The sequence below is a fragment of the Passer domesticus genome, chromosome 14 (assembly GCF_036417665.1).
Source record: "Passer domesticus isolate bPasDom1 chromosome 14, bPasDom1.hap1, whole genome shotgun sequence".
NCBI lineage: Eukaryota > Metazoa > Chordata > Aves > Passeriformes > Passeridae > Passer > Passer domesticus.
Genome location: NC_087487.1, coordinates 5,626,827 through 5,645,617, shown reverse-complemented (window position 1 = coordinate 5,645,617; position 18,791 = coordinate 5,626,827). Strand labels below are relative to the sequence as shown.

The 18,791-nt window shown below is 38.9% G+C and overlaps 1 protein-coding gene and 2 long non-coding RNA genes across 11 annotated transcripts in view; 2 read left to right on the top strand and 1 right to left on the bottom strand.

The window, feature by feature from the left end:
- Window positions 1-18,791, bottom strand: part of APBA2 (amyloid beta precursor protein binding family A member 2) — an 84,073-nt gene that overhangs the window by 20,212 nt on the left and 45,070 nt on the right. For all 4 annotated transcript variants that reach the window (XM_064389147.1, XM_064389145.1, XM_064389143.1 and 1 more), the window contains 4 exons: window positions 14,147-15,152; window positions 6,376-6,456; window positions 5,189-5,225; window positions 428-573 (listed from right to left, as the gene is read on the bottom strand). In XM_064389147.1, coding sequence (XP_064245217.1) covers window positions 428-573; window positions 5,189-5,225; window positions 6,376-6,456; window positions 14,147-15,115 — 1,233 coding nt within the window. In that variant the 5' untranslated portion in view covers window positions 15,116-15,152. The remainder of the gene's footprint in view (window positions 1-427; window positions 574-5,188; window positions 5,226-6,375; window positions 6,457-14,146; window positions 15,153-18,791) is intronic.
- On the top strand, window positions 2,029-7,453 carry LOC135280836 (uncharacterized). The gene is made up of 3 exons (XR_010347656.1): window positions 2,029-2,827; window positions 4,588-4,647; window positions 6,903-7,453. It is a non-coding gene; the product is annotated as an uncharacterized LOC135280836 (long non-coding RNA).
- The window catches only part of LOC135280834 (uncharacterized), a 47,465-nt gene continuing 40,330 nt past the window's right edge, over window positions 11,657-18,791 (top strand). For all 6 annotated transcript variants that reach the window (XR_010347647.1, XR_010347651.1, XR_010347650.1 and 3 more), the window contains exon 1: window positions 11,657-11,887. This is a non-coding gene — a long non-coding RNA (uncharacterized LOC135280834). The remainder of the gene's footprint in view (window positions 11,888-18,791) is intronic.

Here is an 18,791-nt window from a genome sequence, read left to right as displayed (position 1 = left end):
CAATCCAAACACAATAGCAATGAATATTCTTGTCTTAAAAAAGTAAAAATATAAGTAATAATATTGAGACTAATTTTCTCAATTTGTAGTAAGTTAAAGGAAGTAATAACAGAAGAGTAAAATCACAGTCAAACAAATACCCCAGTGCTTTGCCACTGGAATATTTTCTAATTGCAATCTGCAATTTGTCTCTCGTACTTGAATTTGATAAACGGCTTCCAAAGACTTTTGAATAGACTCCAGAATAATTTCTCTTTTGCTGTAGGAATTTTTACAGCAAGCACTGTAAACGAATGGTGTTTACAATACTGATCTATACTTACCTCACTGCACCTCGGGAGAGGTTTGAGGCTGCAGATCCTGCACCACTGAGGGATCAGCTGCTAAAGGATCAGAGAGTATCCTCCAGCCCAGAAAGATGCCCTACCTTGACACGGCTCACAGCCTCCTGGGCCTGCATCATGCGGATGTTTTTGGAAGGGTTGCGCTCGGACAGCAGCTGGGTGGAGCCCAGGTAGTTGGCTGCAAAGATGATTCCATCAATGAGGTCCTCAGGTTCACAAGGTCCTGGAACTGACAGGAGGCATTTATAGTTACTGCCTTTCTAAGGAGTGGGGAGATGAGAAATTCCATAAAGGATATTGAGGCTTGAACAACCTTTCCAATACTGGGACTGTGCTCACCATCCTCTTTATTCAGCTGTAAAGCTTTACATCCAACTTGATTAGATTGACAGTAAAGAACAGTCATTCCAGAGTTTGGCTGAAATCTCTTGAGGTTTTTTATGCCTCAACAGTTTTATAAATGAAATGTGCTTTGAGCTAGATCCACTTCATGACCTTCTAATACATTTTTTAAAAAGTATAAAAATCTTGTGTCAGGAGAAAAATGACACTAAAGGGGAATGTTAATTTTAAAACACGCTTATTGTTTGGTGTTAACTTTATTTATAATCAAGTCAATGTGGAAGATTATTATGTGGAAAGAATACATGGTATGCTATGCTGATTAAATGTACTGAAGTAGTGGTTTACACATACATCTTTCAGTGAGCTTTCCTATCCTTCATATTCCCATTCTAATTTAGCAAAAGTCTTCCAACAGAATATAAACATGATCAAAAGGAGTGACTTTTCTCTTTAGGCAGTGTTGCTGACACTTATTCATCCCTGCAGATCTCAAATTCACCTGCCAGAAATCTCAACCCCCAGCAAAAACCCACAGTCTTTGTAATTCAGGACTCCAGGTATATAAACACAGAGATATATATTGATACCAGTCCTGTACTCTTCAGAGACCTGACATTAACCAACAATGCTCATACAAATTGGAGGTATTTGGTTTGCTATCAAACATCATAGTTTTAATCTTCATTATATACCACAGAACACATTTGATTTAGCTCACATCTGTACAAATCCTGTAATGGTTTAGATCTTCATTATAACTCAGAAGAGAATTCTGTGGAATTTAATTTTTTTGAAGTATTAGGAAAGCATAAAAAAATATCTTGACAATCTCTACCAGAAGTTTGAAAACCCTCAAAGAAATCTTTGAGATGCCAGTAATTTAGAAGTTGCTGAAACTCTTCATAAAGGCCAAGTCTTGCAGGCTTAATTCAGTAAAAGAAATCAAAGAAAACAAAAATTCCACAAGAACTCTGTTCCTGTATCACTGCTCCTGTTGGCTTACATCTCTGTACCATTATGTTTTTCAGCAGATGGATGATTTATTTTGTATGATGCCTCTTCTGATGGTGTTATTCCTTTGTCTTAGTCTCATACATCTGTACTTCTTCCAGCATGCAACAAAATACTCATGTTGCATGATATTGACATCTTGTTTCAAGGGCAGCAGAGAGGGAAATTAATTAAGGACGTGAATTTAATGTTAAGGTAGCAAAACTTCATTAGATACCTGCATCAACACACTCACTCAAAATTAAAGTAGCTTTAATTTTGTTTTCTTTCATTCACTTCGGGCTAAGTAAATGAGGCTAAATTGAATCAAGATTGCTTTAACTCTGAAATAGGCTTACCCACATGTTTAAATCAGTTTAAGTAAACTCCCTTAGAAGGTAATTTAGATTAATTTTCTTGAAATGTTTGTGTCTGAAGACAAGTAAAACTGCAATTCTTTGTGCAAATTCTCATACAATCATTATTACATCGAGCAAAATGCCCAGGGTATCTTTGGGGTCTGTGCAACCTATGGATGCTACAAAGGAAAAAACCACCTATTCTCATGCCTTGGTTGTTTGTGACAGCAATGATGTTTTTAACTAAATCATATGAAAAAATTCTTGAGCATGGAAACAATCTAGGGTGTTAAGCAATTTTATAATTATAATGTTATTTATTTGGATAAAGAGGGGGGCTTTTCTGGTTGGATGTCATTGATTGTCTTTTCATAGCTTTAAAAAATGATGTTTTGCAGAATCATTATACTAGCAACAGTCAGCTACATCATGTATAAATCAGCAGCATGCAGAAAATGCTTACAGCAGTAGATAATAGAGAAAAAAAAAAGACATGTTGGGCAGAAAACATTTCCAACATACATTTCCCATCATGAAGGACAATGTAAGCAACTGTCAGGTAAAACAAGACATCTCTTGGGAGGATGGGATGGTGCTGAAAATTGCCAGGGTCAGATTGGGTCACCTGGGTGTTTTCTTCCCTTATCTCTGCCTGCTTTAAATAATGCAAAAATGCAGACTTGGCTGAGGCCCCAGCTCATCAGAGCACTTAAGCATGCCCTTGATTGCAAGCATGTGCAAAGGCTTACTGATGAGGAAGGGAAGAAGGAACAGGTTTCAAACGTGAAGGTTAGTTTGATGTGAGCAAAGATTGGAATTTTATGTTGAATATTGGTGCTTAAACATTAGATAACTATTTCTGAAAAATTTTAACTGCAAATTTCTGCACTTGTCAAGGCAATAGAGATTACTTGGTTTTCTGATGATCTACTAATGTGACAAGTATAAAGATATTTGTAGACTAAATAAACTATGTCTAAACATTTTTAATTAATGTTTATATTCATTAAATAAGAAAAAAAGAAAACTCAACCCCCAAAAAAATCAATAATTAGCATAACTGAATTAATTAACCTGGTAAGAATGCATTTTTACATCTGCCTAACATCATGTAAGCCAAGGATTCAGACAGTATTTAGAGGCTGCACTCTGAGCACAGAAGTTCAGTTTCCTGCTGAACTATCAGAAGTCACTGATGTGTGGCACTGCAGCAGATTTTTCATAAGGAGTAAATGGACACAGGCCTTCCAGAATGTCTATCTAGTACTTCCATATTCTGACTGACTTCTTTAGTTCATCGTGCTTGTTACTGTGTAAGGGAATAAGATTTATGGTGATAGGACAGAGTGCAGGAAAGCCAGAACCACTGAACATAGAACTAATTACTCCTATGAGTATGTAGTGGAGGTACTACTACTACTAAAATAATTCTAACAGTGAAGAACATTTAGATATGAAAGATTAAAAGATATTTTTTGTGTTCACATGGCATATCAAAATATTATGTATCAATAGAAATATAGATATAGCTACTGTAGTTAAGGAGTCATGCTGAAAGTGCTTTAAAACTGAATAGGAATTTAACCAGAATGTGATTGTGGTATTGCTGTCAAAGCTCAGGGAACAACAGCAGTGTTAGCTGCCAGAATCTTTTCTTATGTGCAGAAGGGTCCTGTACTTTTTGGGACTCTACATACAAATTAAAAATAAAAACTGTGTTTTTCTCTGAGTTCAGAGAGCAGTCATGGAAGCTATCATGAGCTCCTAGTGAGCCATGTATTTATTTGTATTAGACAATGCTATATAATACCTGCAATTGAAAAAGCCTAATAGTCAGCTTATCCTCACATACTGTGCCACTACAGAAAAAATCAGAGCAGGCAAAAGGATTGAACTAAAAAAAGGTATTGCATTATATTATGTAAAGGGTATCCTGACCCCTTTCCAGCAGAGTAGTGAGCTGACTGGTATGTAAAGAAAAAGATACAACCTTTTTATCCCAGTGAAATGAAAATGTGCAGCTGTATCTGCAGCGCTGTGAGGGGGGAATTGTCTCGCCTGCTTTAAAGTTCTGTGCATGCTGGCCTTGCTTTATGCCTGTCCACCATGCAATCAGCAGATGCTTATTACAAAGCAGCAGCTTGCTTTCTTGTCTCTGCCCCTCTTGGGGAATGTGTTTAAATGTACCTCTGTGTAGGGCCTGTTAGTCAGCACATGCCAAGTGTTCCATGTAATGTCCCTCAGCTGTCAACCTGAAGGGACAATCTTTGAACTTTCCGTTTGTTCTAGTTCCTTAAGTAAATTACTGAAACAGAAAATGCTTGCCAAGAAGGTGAGACCCGGGAATAAAAGAAAAATGTGTTGGATATCCTAATATTATTCTATATTGTATCAAGCTTTCCCTGAGTTGAGAATGGCATTAGAAATTAAGCTTTCCACATTCTTTTAAGACTTCTATTATGTCTGTTCATGGCAGATCTCAGGGATCAGATTCTTGAAAATGTCATAGTGTCTTTTCTCACTTTACAGTGCAGTCATTTTCTTTGCAGGAAGAGCTGTGTGCATTTTCCCTACAAAAGGTTCTTCAGCTGTCTGTGAATCAGAGAATGGTAATGTTTTTCAGTACAATCCTCTTTTAATTCTGTCCACCTGCTTGTGCTAATAAATTGATGTATTTTTCTTCAAATAGCATATATGTAATAGCACTGTAGAAGAGATGGAAGAAACATGTGAAAGCTTTGGTCTCCTGAACCATTGGATTACCATTGTTTGGTCAGTTCAGGAGAAACTTTCCATTTGTGTTGACACCTGAGGTTCCAGGTGTCAATAATGGGCCCTGAAGAACACAGTGCTCTTACACATTCATAAACCTCCTGCTGGGGCCCATTGTTACACCCTTTTTAACATCTTTCAGATTTGTAGCCATTCAATTTTCAACTGAATCCCTCTGGGAACTCCTCCTGCTCCTCCTTTTTTATCACCACTGGGCTCCCATTGCCATAAGGAGGGTGAAAAAGTTAAATACTTCCATACTTCTCAGCTGTGTTCTCTTGGGTTTCACTGGTTTTTAGAACTGTGATCCTTTATATATATATCAAAGTATTTCCTTCCACTTCATCCTACCTTAATTATGGATGATGTCAAACTTACCATCAACAAAACTTGGAAAGGAAGACACTTTCTTTGTCTGTTGAGAAATAAAAATGGTATAGCTGTAACAAAATATCTTTCACACAATGAAGTGAACAGTGAAATAGGCACTGTTTAGCACACTGAACACATTAAATCACAGTCAATAACCCAACCTAACATACTCAGTGCTCTGTACTTAGGAGTCTCAAAGTACTTTAAGGTCCCACCAAACAAAAAAAAAATAAAATAAGGGAGGCAGGGGGAAGACCATGAAAATGGCCTAGGAAGTCTGATATCAAATGAACAGTACAAACCAGCAATTCCCAATACAATCAGTTGCCTACTAGATCACATTGCCTATTTGTGATCTGCCCAATTTCAAATAAAGAACATTTAACAATGTTTTATAAAGCAAGATTCTGGGCCAGTGAATGAAAAGAACTGTCCCTGACTGCTCAGTACATAGAATTACATTTAATCTTAGCAGGGGCCATAACAGAGCTCCTCTTTAGGCTCATGTCCCTAGAACAGATACAGGCCTTCCATTCTTTGTCTTTTGCCAGCCTCCTTGTCCTTCCCATTTCCAGGAAAGAGGCTGATTTCTCCATTATGGGAAAAGGCTTTAGAAATGTGCCTCTTCATTAATATAACAGGCTACAGGCTAAATATGTTATGGTTTTGAGATAAGAGACTTCTGCTTTTAAGTCTCAATTTCATTTCATTGTGTCTAGCCCCAAGCATAACTCATTCTGCATTCTCAGATGCCTTCTTTGCTCCAGTCTTCAGTGACAAGAGCAGGTCTGTCTATCACTGTGTCTCTTCACAGCTGACTAAGCCAGGACTGACACTGGGAGGGGGCGGGGGAGGCATGCAAGCAGAACATTATTTCTTTTGGATGCCACTTTTGCACTCCAGCAACACAAAAAGAGAAGTTCTGAAGTGTTCTCCCTACTCTGCATGGCATCAGAAAATTTTAGGCTTGAGTACATGCCATAGACAGTTACATAAAATGAATGAGGCAGCAAAAATTCATGGGTATAGTTCAAAGCCTTTTCAGAGTAGGCAGATATGGTATTTCTTGTCAGTTCAGGAAAAGAAAGGGAGCTTAGGTTTGTGTGTGTGAGAGGGAGAAGGCTGACAGTGTGAGAGCTGCTTTCCCTGCTGGAAGCCTGGCTGCAGGAAGGCAGGCAGCCCCAGGTACCTACCTCGGGGGGATTGTTATTGTCAGCTGGGCCATTGAGGTCTGAACGCTGCTGCTTCCTGGGCTGCTCTAAACCATTGCACATCTGCAGGGAAAAAGAAAGGATTTCACATCCATTACTTATCTGAAGTTATTTATGTACAATCAATATTCATTACTGCTACCAAAATATTATAATGTGATATAGCAGTTGGAATTTCCTACTGTAATTTAGCAAATATCAGTTTCATATAAAAATGCTAAGCTGTTTAATTATAATGAAGTATCTACTTTGATGTAAATAATAGGACATTTCAATTATCATTAAGTAGCAGTTACAGTACTGATTTAAATATAAATTATTTTATGTCAATGCAAATTTTTCATATGAAATTAAGGCAAATGCTATCGTGTCCAAATAAATCAGAAAGCAAAGTCAGAATTTTTTAATGTGTTTATTCTCAGTATTGTACAAAATCAAAACAGCCCTAATAGCCATCTCTGATCTGAAAAACAGAATTCTAGCACTGAATGTAGATCCTGTGTTTGTAGGAGATACTTCATGGCATCTCCTTCCTCGTGGGCCAAGCAAATCTACAGGAGGCTGGCAGTACAACCTCAGGCTTCAGAAGAAATGTGAAAGAGAAAATATAAAACCATACACAAAGAAAACACTAAGTATTTTAAACTGCAGAACTCTCCTTTTTTTCCTGTTCCAGTAGTCTCAGGGGCAGAATTTCTTTTCCAGACCTGACCCAAATCACACAACACCAATACCCACCATGGAGAGTGCCCACAGTACTGAGAAAGTGAAGTTTTCATGGCTCGGATTTTCAGTGTTACAAATCTGGAAAACCAAGGTGATTTCTGGAAGAAATTTTTATGGTTTAGGATATTTAATTTTCCCTTTTTTCTTAGTTTTCCTGTAATGTATAAAAATAGGACCAAAATGCCACTTCCATCGTAAAGCTTCAGAAATAAAAACTTGTATCAACAATTGTGCAAATGGAAACCACCAAGGATTATTTGAAAGGGTCAGCCTGAATGTTGAGTGGGAATGTAACTCCTTGGCTTCTGAACTTCAAATGCAGAATGTAGCTGTAGGCAAAACAAGTCTTCATGTTCACCTCAGGACAAATTATTCCCTATGATTAATATTTAGTCAGCAGAACAAAATATGCTAATGAAGCAGGCACATTAGAGCTCAGTAATGGCAACTGTCATGGAAGACATGAGATTCACCCAAGTAGTAAGCAGGACTTTAAGAAAGAAACTACTATCTGATCACAGGAAAAAAGGTCAGACTTCACACTCTTCTCTCACAAAGATTCCATTACTCATATGTTAGTTTAGTGGTGGTGCTAGTACACGTCAGGAGTGAAGAGAAAAAATTTCTGATGAGTAATTGCAAGTAAACAAGTCAAGTTTGGGAAAAGAGGAGTCAGAATAAGTTGAGAGATCTAAGCATTCCACAAAATAATTTCAATACCCTATCAAATTTCAGTAGACATTAAAATAATTTCCAATTTTTACCACCTCAAAGAACCTTTTTTTTTCTTTTGTCCTTTCATATATTTAAAATTGAGAACCAGCCATGATGAGTTTCAGAGAAAAAGTGCTGCTGAATTCTGAGGGAAATGTAATTAGGAGCACATGCTTCTTTCTGAGTTAAACCTCCTGAGAAGACTTTGTCACTTATGCATCTTCAGGCAGCAGACATTGATTTTGCTGTTGACTTGTGTCAGGAGCTGACTGCTAAAACTCTGTGACTTGGCCAATTAGCACAGAGAAACTGGTTTTATTTGAGACTGTTTGGACTGTTTAGCACTTTCAGTAAGTACCTGTAAGTTTGGGAGCTGTCACTTGGTAACAGATATTTATTAGTTCTGCCTCACAGCTGCCTAGAACACACAGGAGAATGCTGAAACCTTCTTTGATACTTTTCATTTACACCCATGTGTGTTTTCTACAAACTGTTCTCATATGCATCCCATAATACATAGAGTAACTTCCAGCAAGACATTCCTAAGAAACACATTTCTAAACTTCCTATGATCTTAGTTTCTTCACACTGTTCTAAAGGTGAAATCTTTGATGGACAGAAGACTCCTGTATTTGGACTCTGCAGCAGCAGAGCACTGTCCCCATGCTGAGAAAGGAAATAAATATTTGTGTCAATACTGAGCTCTACCAGCACAGGCAAGGGAAACACAGCAGCATTGATGTGTGCAAAGCTTTTGGAGAAAAGAGATAAAATACATTGGCTTCGTTAAATTTTCTTTCACAGATTTTTGTAGAGATCTCTAGTTTGTCTCTGGATTTCCATGTTGAAGAAGTAGAAGACACAGCCTATAGGAAAGTTGTGCAAGGAGACTGACACTGCAGGAGCTCGTGGTGGCCCTACTGGGGCAGTTTGTACAAACACATTTGGATAGGTTCTCAAAGGTGTGCCAGTGTTATGAGAGAATAATTGAGAAATCTGAAGCAGCTGGATTCAGTGTCACAGGCAGCATTGTTGAAAAGCAGACTTTCCTCTGAGGTCCTCCTTTGAAAAGGAGGCAAATTTAATGGCAAATTCATGTTTCTTCAAAAGGTTAAAGGTGGAGTAGGTGTTGGTGCTGGTAAAAACATTTTATTTTATTGTTGGTAAACAGGATTTGCTTGAATAAGGTAGGAGAGAACACATTCTCAGGAGTCTGAAATCTACCTTGAGTAGACATTAGGAACAAGGGCTGATTGAACTGTCAGGGCTCAAGCACTGAGTCCCAGAGTCATCTTCAGCCCCTACCCAGCAGAAATAGCTCAGCCATGCCAGTGCCAGTGTTTCAGGGGCAGGATCCTAGCTGGGATGAGCAGAGTAAACTCTGCCACATAGGAGGTTCCACAGGAGGAGTAACTTAATTGAGCTGATTAGTGCAAAAGACACCTTCCATTGGTTATTATTTCAGCTGCTGTCCAATGTTTTGCTTTTTTCTTCACTGCTTCTACAGTTCTTTAATTATGCTAATTCTGCACGTGCAACAGGAGAAACTGAAGTCCTGAATGCATTTGGGGGTGGCAGGATGGGGCTGGAACTGCCCCATGCCATCCTGCTGTGGGGAAGGAAGCAGGACAGGCTATGGTGCACTGAACAGGGGAGAAGCTTTTTTTGTGGTTTCAGCTTTGCTTTAGACCAGGCCATTGCTCATATTTTGTGCAGTACAAGCACACATTTGCAGCATGAGATTATTCTCATTTTTCACCTGGTAAAGCCATTCCTGTGTTGAATGCTGTTACTGTGCCAAACCAACAGTATTGTAGCTAACTACTACAATGTAGTAACATTTGCATTGAAGCAAATCTAACAGCATTCCAAAAAGCAACTACTTTTGCACAGAAATATAATGTCCATTTAAAATTTCTGATTGTACTCTATGCTACTGTCAGTTGAAGGAGTCATTCAGTTCACCTTCTTCCATCCCAGGATATACCTGTCAGTTAATTCATGTTTGTTGCATTAAAAACTGTGGCAATTGAGGAGAATTACAACAGTAGCATGTCTGATCATACTCAATTTCTCTGCTACATGTAAAACATATGAAATGAAATTAGAAACAGAAAAAGAAAATTTCTTCATGTGATAATTCAACAATTAGCTGAGAGATGACCAAGATATCAAATGGGTGTGTGGGAAACTCCTAGCTTGAGGGAGTTGTTAAATTTGAGTTGTTATAAAAATACCCAAAATAGTCAGTTTAACTTCATAGCTGTGATGCCTTTCTTAAATAACATAAGCATGGAAAACCTGCAAGGAATGAGTCATGCTAAGCAGTGAGTTAGAGCAAATATACACTCTGAATGTATTCTAGATTTCCCTCAGATTTGTCTAGTGCTAATCATCCCCTTCAATGCTTCCCCAGAAGTATTTACAAATAAAGGCTAATCAAGCCAAGGTCACATATCCCTGAAGTTTTGAAGTCTGAGCATGTGTGTGTAAGATAGCAGACTGGCCCACACTGAAAGTCAAACAAGATGCTTACTTTATTTTTCCTTCTCTGTAAATTGTTAGGTGTTTCTTATAAAGTGGCTGTTTTCTGGGGCAAACCCAGCAACAGGAACCTTTAAAACCACATTTGTTTATTTGTTAACTAGCAAATGTCTTGCCAACAGAATGTTAGCACCTATCATGAGCTAAGAATTAACAGCTGTGTATTTTAACGGACTGTAAATGGAAATAAGCAGTAATTCTTCCTATGTGAGGCAGGAAAGGAGAGGAGCAGAAACATGAAAATGCCAAGGATAGCATACTATGTGCATAAAACAACAAATGCACCTTCCTGCTTGCTCATTGTTTACAAAAACTGACATACACGTAGTATATCTTGACTTAACCTAGAAGCATTCAAATCTATATTTATTTATTGATCACTAAGGCAAAAAGTGCTCTATATGCTACTGCATATACATGTGCCTCTATCATCCTTTTCAGCATGATATTTTGCACTGTGAGATGCACACTTATAATAACAGATCTTTTAGCAAGGTGACAAAACCAAGGCTCTTCTCTGCAGCTTCTCTGCAAACAGTAAGTTTAGCATGCAAATGTACTGACAAGAGCCTTACAGCCTTGGGGTTTTTTTCCTTTCGCTATGGAATAAATTGAATTATTGGAAGTTGGTTTAAATATTTTAGTTAAAATTATGGCTATCTTGGTTTCACAAATGAGACACAGGTTCATTTAGGCAGTATTCTAATTCCACCTATCCCTTTGACATTTCATAGTAAAAATATAAAAATAATTGAATGCCCCAGAAGAAAAAATCCTCTGCACTTTATCTAAATTCTTTGAGGTCCAGTATTAATGCTAAACATCCAACCACACCTTGTGCTAAGGACATTTAAGGAGCTACTAAGGAAAAAAAACTAACTTGGGCATGTCATAGATGGATAATGAGATGATTGGCTCTCGTAATTAAGAGGTAACTATTGTGTGAATATTATGTGAAGCTTTACTGATGTATAGTTATGTTACTGTAGTTTAGATGTCCTCTGTTCTCCCCACAGTTCTCTTTCCCCCCCCCTCTATTGCTGCCATCAGACAGTCTGGGTTGTCTAGGGCAGGTAGAAAGAAAGTGTGCACAGGTGCCCCTTACATGGGACAGCTGGAAATGGAAAAACTTGATGCTTAGGGGGTGTGGAATGGCAACATCTGACCTCCAATCAAGTTACAAGAAAGAATCCCCACCAATAAATGGCAAGGAAGAGCTGACTGACAGACTTTGAGAGGGGCCGGGGGAGTATAAAAGCCTGAGCAGCCACCTTGAAGGTGAACTGGCCCTGTGGTAGGTAGCCATGGAGGTAGTTACCAGTGCTGCAATTTTTCCTTATTTAGTCGTTTTTGTTAAGGTTTTAATAAACCTTTTCAAATATTTTAAGTGAACAGTTGTCTCTCACAGGCAGAAATGGGTACTCAACTCTCAATGTAATGCCCTCACCATGAGCCTGATTTGTGGGTAAAGCTGAGAATGATTATCTGCAGTAGGTGAGAACACAACAAGGTAAGGCCAGTCTTGTAATGACACACACATTCAAGTAATGCTTGCCAAAGGTTACTGAACTTGGTTTTTATTCTTTCTTTTACATCCCTGAAGGCTTGGTGTGGGTGGAGGGACAATTACTTCATGTGTCCATTTGTGAGCCTCTGTATCTCTGTAAGAAATACCACTTCACAGCATTTTGCCTTGGAGGCTTGTGCTCTTCTCTGCAGTGAAGTGCCCACAGCAGCTGTGCCTTGTTGCCTTTCTCAAAAATTAAATGCATTGAGACCCAGTTTGTTTAGCCTGATCTGGAGTAGATACCTGTACTGCTGTATCTCTTAATTTCCTGTCTCTGTGTTTGAAGGAATGAAACACTGTGTACTGTCCAGTGCTCTCTATCCATTCAGACAGGAGTTTGTGGTTGCTATTAAAAGTGGTTGTATAAGCTCAGTGGCTTCATCCAGTTTGGGGCTACCTATCACAGGAGTGCTTCTCTCATTATTAAATAAGATGAAGGCATTGGTCCAAGACTGACAGGAGACAACAATCAAAGCTCAGACAGGCAGTTCAGAAATATTTAGGTACTTTGGTTTTTTTAGCAGTTAAATCAATACCCAGGTGTTACACAACTCTCAGCTGTTAGCAGTCTGTTAAGAATGACAAAGGTTAAATGCAGTTCAGCTCGGCTTCTCATAAATAAACTTCAACAAAAAGTTATTGAAATTAAGGTCTATTTCAAATATTGTCTTGAATGGGCAATCGTTTGTGGTGGGGGAAACCCAACAATTACTTAGTCGAGCACTGAGGAATTCTTTCTTATTCAGGAACTCATCTCTTGTTCTGCAATATTTTGAGAACTTGGAAGGGACAACACTCCCAGTAGTAGCTGCTGGGAGAAAGGCCATCCCTAAATCTGAAACATGCAACCTCAACCTCTGTGCTCCCAGCCAACACCTAGGAGCTGTTCAAACCATTCAGCATCAGCAAGTTTATTCACTAAGGGACTTTTATGCTGGCAGTAGGGCACTGAATATAGTAAGTTGCACAATTTGGTTATAATTATACTTCTGGAAATAGAATGTAGTAATGAATATTAAAAACTTGCTGCAGATATGGGAAATCTGAAAATATCCCCCTAAGACATTTTTTGTTCACAATTATAATGAAGGTCGACCTGTTTCATCAGCATATACTTAAGCATTTGATTTCCTTTTACTGTTTTTCAGAGGAATTAATGTATTTTAATGGAATCACCTAGACTAAATTGTTTAACTGTGGGGCACTAAATTATAGAAAATCCTATTTACAGAGTTGATAAAGCTGAAACAGGAAATTTATGCATGCAAATTTTAATAAAGCATTTTAATTAAAGATCAGGCAAAATAATTCATTTATCCTTAGTAGTTCGTTATCCAAGCACATGTTATGTTTTACCTCTTTTAGCTACATCTGTTCATTGCAGAAGATAACTAATATTCAACTGCATATAATTTTAGAGATGCAAAGTCAAGGCTTTAACATTACATTAGGGAATGAGGTATATCTCTCTAAGAAGCAGCCACATTCAATTTGAAACATCAGAGAAAAAATTCACCCCCCTTTTTCTTTAGAAAAGCTTGAGCTTCATTCTTAGACTCTTTTATTTTGGCACTCAGCATTAGAACAAGAAAAGATTATGCACAATTTAAATTAACTTCTATGTCATTCTTGTGATAAAACTGCTTAAGAGCATTTGTGGTAAGAGTCAAGCTCTTATTTCTTCCTCCTTGTCAAGGTCAAGATATGTCCAGCTAGTAAAAAAAGCCCACAGCAATATGCAGGCACTTCTTGAAGGTGTTTTTAACATATACAGTATCTAGATTTGATATGCATTCTATCAAAACCAGGAAATTATCAACCACTAAGGCAATGGTACAGGAGCCATTAATGGAAAAAAAATTCAAGTATTTCAATGCTGACCCCAATTTTAAGTTTCTCCAGACTGTCACTGCAGAATGAAAATAGTATAAAGAAACTGGTTTTGCCCCATGTATCTGGAATACTTTGTTTGAATTGTCTCTTCTCTGTGCAAAACATCTTTGCTAGATCTCTACATATGCTGATTACATTTAGCACCTCTTTCTAAACACACAGTGTGATTGTGTGAATGCAGTTACAGTAAAAATTTAAAATACTGCTAATACATTTACATATTAATAGATATAAAATATTGCTAACTTTGTTTGGAATAACTAACATAACTCTTGCATAATGCCTTTGGTTAAAAAAAGCACCTCATACCTGCTCCTGTGGCCACTTCTGTCTGTCCTCAGGGGATCTTGACTTTGCTTTAAAACCTCGATGCACATCTCCACTGTGCTTAGAGGCAGATGGGATATTCAGTGATTTTGGCCTCCCCTCATGCCTGTTAGCACTGTGAACAGCTTCTCCCTTTGAACAAGTCTCTTTGTAGTCATGTGCCATGTTTTCAGTCCCAGTGTGCTCTGGACTCATTTCTGTTGTACTGTTAATACTGCTCATGCTCATACTCATTTTGATTTCTGCTACAATCTGGTCAATGTCCTCTTCCTGCTCTTCCAGCTCTGCATCCTCTTTTCTAGAATGGTACGGTGATATTCCCTGTGAATTTCCATTAGCCTCTGCTGGGTAATAGTCCGGATAGTCACCTTCACTTTGACAATACTGTATGTTTTCTTCTTGGTCTTGGATCTCCAAAGATGATGCTTCATCCTCCAAAATCTGAATGCCATTATCTTGACCTTCCTGCCATTCTTGCCTGTCCATCACCTCGTTTTCATCTTGGTGCTGAATTTTGCCTTCAGCCCATTCTTCTACAGCTTCCTGACATTCATCAGTTTCAACGTGGTGTTCCTCATGGGGAACATACTCCTCCCCATTGCAGTCCATTCCTTCCAGGTAACTGTCATCCTCTGGACAGTATCTGATGTAGTATGTGATCCCTTCCTCTTCTTCTGGCAAGCCTTCATCGTAGTCCTCCTCCTCCGAAGTGTTGTTTACATAGTCAGAGCTGGAGTCGCCATCTCCGCTATGGTCATTGCACTCATGTTCCACAGGGGTAGGACTACCTGCTCTGACAGTGGCTAGTTCTGCCTCCTTTGCTGCATAATCTTCAATGGGAAGGTCACTTTCTTCATTTTCAGGCTCCCTGTTGTGAGATGAAGTTGGGCAAGCTCTGGCTCTGTGATCCAGCATGCTGGCTGCAGTGCTTTGATGTTTCCTGTTTGCCATAGCCAGCTCCTTACATGACAATCATTTCCAGCAATTACTGCAGGGAAGATGGAAAAACATACATTCAGGAAAAGGTCATCAGCAGAGAACAGTGATGTTAATAGGAAGCAAACTGATAGATTCATTTGGTTAAAAGCCCCTGTTTGTAGATATTTGACCAAATTCAGACAGCTAACTTTTAAAATGCTTATGCTGTGGAACCATGAAATCAAAGTAATAAGTTGCATTCTGAAAGGAACAGATAAAGAGAAGGTTCTACATTTGTGCTAAATGTATTCTAGTGTAGGCTCTCTTCTGTCAATTTGACAGAGAATTAATCCTGAACCTTGAAATTAGTTTTCAATTTCTCTTTCTTGCCAGTAAGGGGTCATGCTTTGATCGCTCTGCAGTAAACGGGACCTCTTTTCAATTTGCAGCTTAGGCATTTCTTTAACGTGTACTGAAAGCAAACATTTAGAATCTGACCTACTCTTACCAAAACTAAAGGAAAATAATTCTACTAACTTGGCAGTCACATAGTGCACTAAAAGAAATGTATTGGTATTAAAATTGTTACTTGTAAAAAAGCACTTGCTGGTCTATTAGCCCTTTCTAGCTGGATGCCATGAAGTATCTCCCATTGTTAAATCAAATATTGCTTTTAGAATAGATTATTTCAGTTGGAAGGGACCTACCACAATCACCCAGTGCTGACCAAGTTAATGTATGCTTTAAGGCCCTCACCCAAATGCCTCTTAAAACACAGACAGGCTTGGGCATTGACTGCCCCTGGAAGCCTGTTCCAGCATCTGACCATGCTCCTGGTAAAGAAACGCTTCCTGAATCCAGACTGTTGTGATACTGCTTTGAATCTTTCCTAAGCATTCTGTCAACTGGATACCATCTCTGGGGAGAAGTTCAGCACCTCCCTGCCCAATTCCCCTCTGGAGGCTGCTGTAGAGGGCAATGAGGTCACCTCAGCCTCCTTTCCACTAACCAGACAAGCCTGAAGTCCTTTGCCATGCCTCAAAGGACACCTCCTGCCAGCCCTTTCACCAGCTCTGCTGCCTTTCTGTGCACACATACAAGGACCTTCACATCCTTCTTAAATGATGGAGTTCAGAAGTGTACACAGCACCCAGCTGAGGCTGCATCAGTGCTCAGGACAGCTCTGTGCAGCAGGATAATCCTGTCTTCTGACCAGCTGGTCACAGTGTTTGACAGAGCCCAGGATGTGCTTTGCTCTCTGGGCTGCCAGAGCACTTTGAGTCCTGAACTGCTGTCAGCCAGCACCCCAGAGCAGAACTTGACATTCAGACTTGTTCAACCAATCATGGCCCAATGCTCAAATCTATCCAGATCTCTCTGTTTTTTCAGTGTCTAATCTATATTCCAGGTAAAACACATTTACAGTAAAAGCTCACTAATTCTGAATAAGCAGGGGTTATATGAACTATATAAAAATAGTTAAAAATGGCTAATTCTAGACAGGCTTGACAAGTGTGGTGGGCTGCATGATTTGGAAGGGGGAAATAATCTACTTTTAGTATTTTGTGTTTCTCTGTATTTCATTGTTGTATCCTTGTGATAAACTTGACCTGTGCAGTTACTTCATTGCCATGAAGGGAGCTCAGGCTCCTCACCAGCACCACACAACTGCAAGAACATTTTGATTTAACCAGTTTCCCAAGGCTTGAGCAATAAAACTGGCATGGAGCTAGAGAATTAGAGGAGCTATTTAGGGAGTAATTTCTTAGGCATTATGAACTTAGAAAATAAATCTTGTCACTGTAACCTAGAACCATGTAGATATTCCTGTAGAACTTCTGATACCACAAGGAAAATCCCAAACCTTAGTTTGTGACAAATCCAGCAATCTGATGTATCTGTGGATTATGGCAAAGATGTCACATGGCAAATCTATCCCTGAAACGTGGGTTCCAGATTCTGAGATACAAAGCAGAGATGTTAGTCACAGGAGGAGGTATGAATGGAACCCAGCATATGGAATCCTTTTTAGTTATTGCAGAATAATAAGTTTATTACCTTGCAGAATCAGTCCTGACAGAATAAAGCTTTAAAGTAAATAGTGTATCTGAAGAGAAGTTTTAAAGGAGACGATCAGAGAAGGCAAAACTTTCTCAGTGGTTACGTGCCCCTCCTCACTATTGGAGGAACTAGCAGACTTGCAAGATTTTCTCAAGGCAGTCTGTATGTCCACAATCCCTTTAATAATAATGATATTTTCTTACTTTGGAGTCAGTTATAAGAAATTCACAGCATCAAGCCATCCATCCGCTAGGGTTAGTCAGAGTCTAATTTAGTCAAAGTCTGATTTAGTCAGCTCTTACTGCAAACTAAGGATGTTTCTATGCTGTGACTGCAGAATAAAAATGTATTGGATTAAAATAGTAATTTAAGTAGTAATAGTAATCTAAATACTAATCTAAGTCACAACACTGCAATGCTCTGCAGAGGCTGCAAAAAACTGCCCACAAGCAAGACAAATTGCTTGTATGACCATTTCAGGAATGAGTACACTACACAGATGTGTCTAAAATGAGTTAAGATGGAGTGCTATAATAATTTTGAATGGCACTGCAAGAAAATATAGAGATCTCAATCTGGTTTAACCAATTTTTTTTTCAAGAACAGAGCAAATCAAGTGCCTCTTATTGAAAAGTTCTCATCTGCAATGGCCTTAACCTTCTAGTGGAAATATTATCCATATTAAATAATACTTAAATATTTACAGTGCAGTTGACTCTGTACATAAGTCATAACAGTGTAGCTGAAGATACAGAAGCACAGAGCCTGTAACAAACACTGTTTGAAACCCATGACTCAGATTTTCCTAAAGCATATGGAGAGGAGAACCCTTTTTTTAGCCAGTATAATGGAGTTTTTCCACCCACATCTAAGGCTCTTCATTTGGTATCCAGGCCTTAAAACTGCCATAAGTGTTAACTCTGCAGTGATAGCCTTTTATAAATTCCACTGGTGCATGCTCAGAGATGCTACTTAATTGCAGGAAAATCCAGTGCATTGTGGATATTGTAGAACACATTGCAGGAAGCCACCTGAATGTCATCTGAGAGCCAAAAGGCAGGGCAGGAGCCTGGGGAGGGAGAGGTGGCTGATGGGGAGTTGCCATCAGCTCTGGGGAGTTGCCAGGGAGGGCTCTCAGCTGGGCACTGCAGTCCTGCCCCACAGGGGCCTGGTAATGTGCAGCATCTGCACTGTGTGGGAAGGACTTAAAAAAAAATCATGGCAGACTGGAAATTTTTTAAAGCATAGGAGGTAAAAAATAGAGAAAATAATTTCTCTCAAGCGTGTCTGGCACTGGTAAGAAATAGAGAAAATAATTCCTCTCAAGCATGTCTAGTACTGATATACTGGGACATGGGAAATGGGTTTTCAGTTAATTCAGCCTGAGTGATGATTGAGGACAGTGCTTTACCCCTGTATGCTGGAACTGAGGCAAAATAAGCTGGATTTTTGGTGAGAGGCAATGCTGATCTTAATGCTATGGAAACTGAAGTTACAAAGCAATTTCTGCACAATAATTACAATTCTACTTGGCCTCCTTTGCAATCTTCTCTGGCACTACTCTTAAGGTGACAAAGTACTGAAATAAAAAGGCATAATTTATTATTTTCAGCCCATGAATTGCAGACTGAATGTGCACTGATTACGG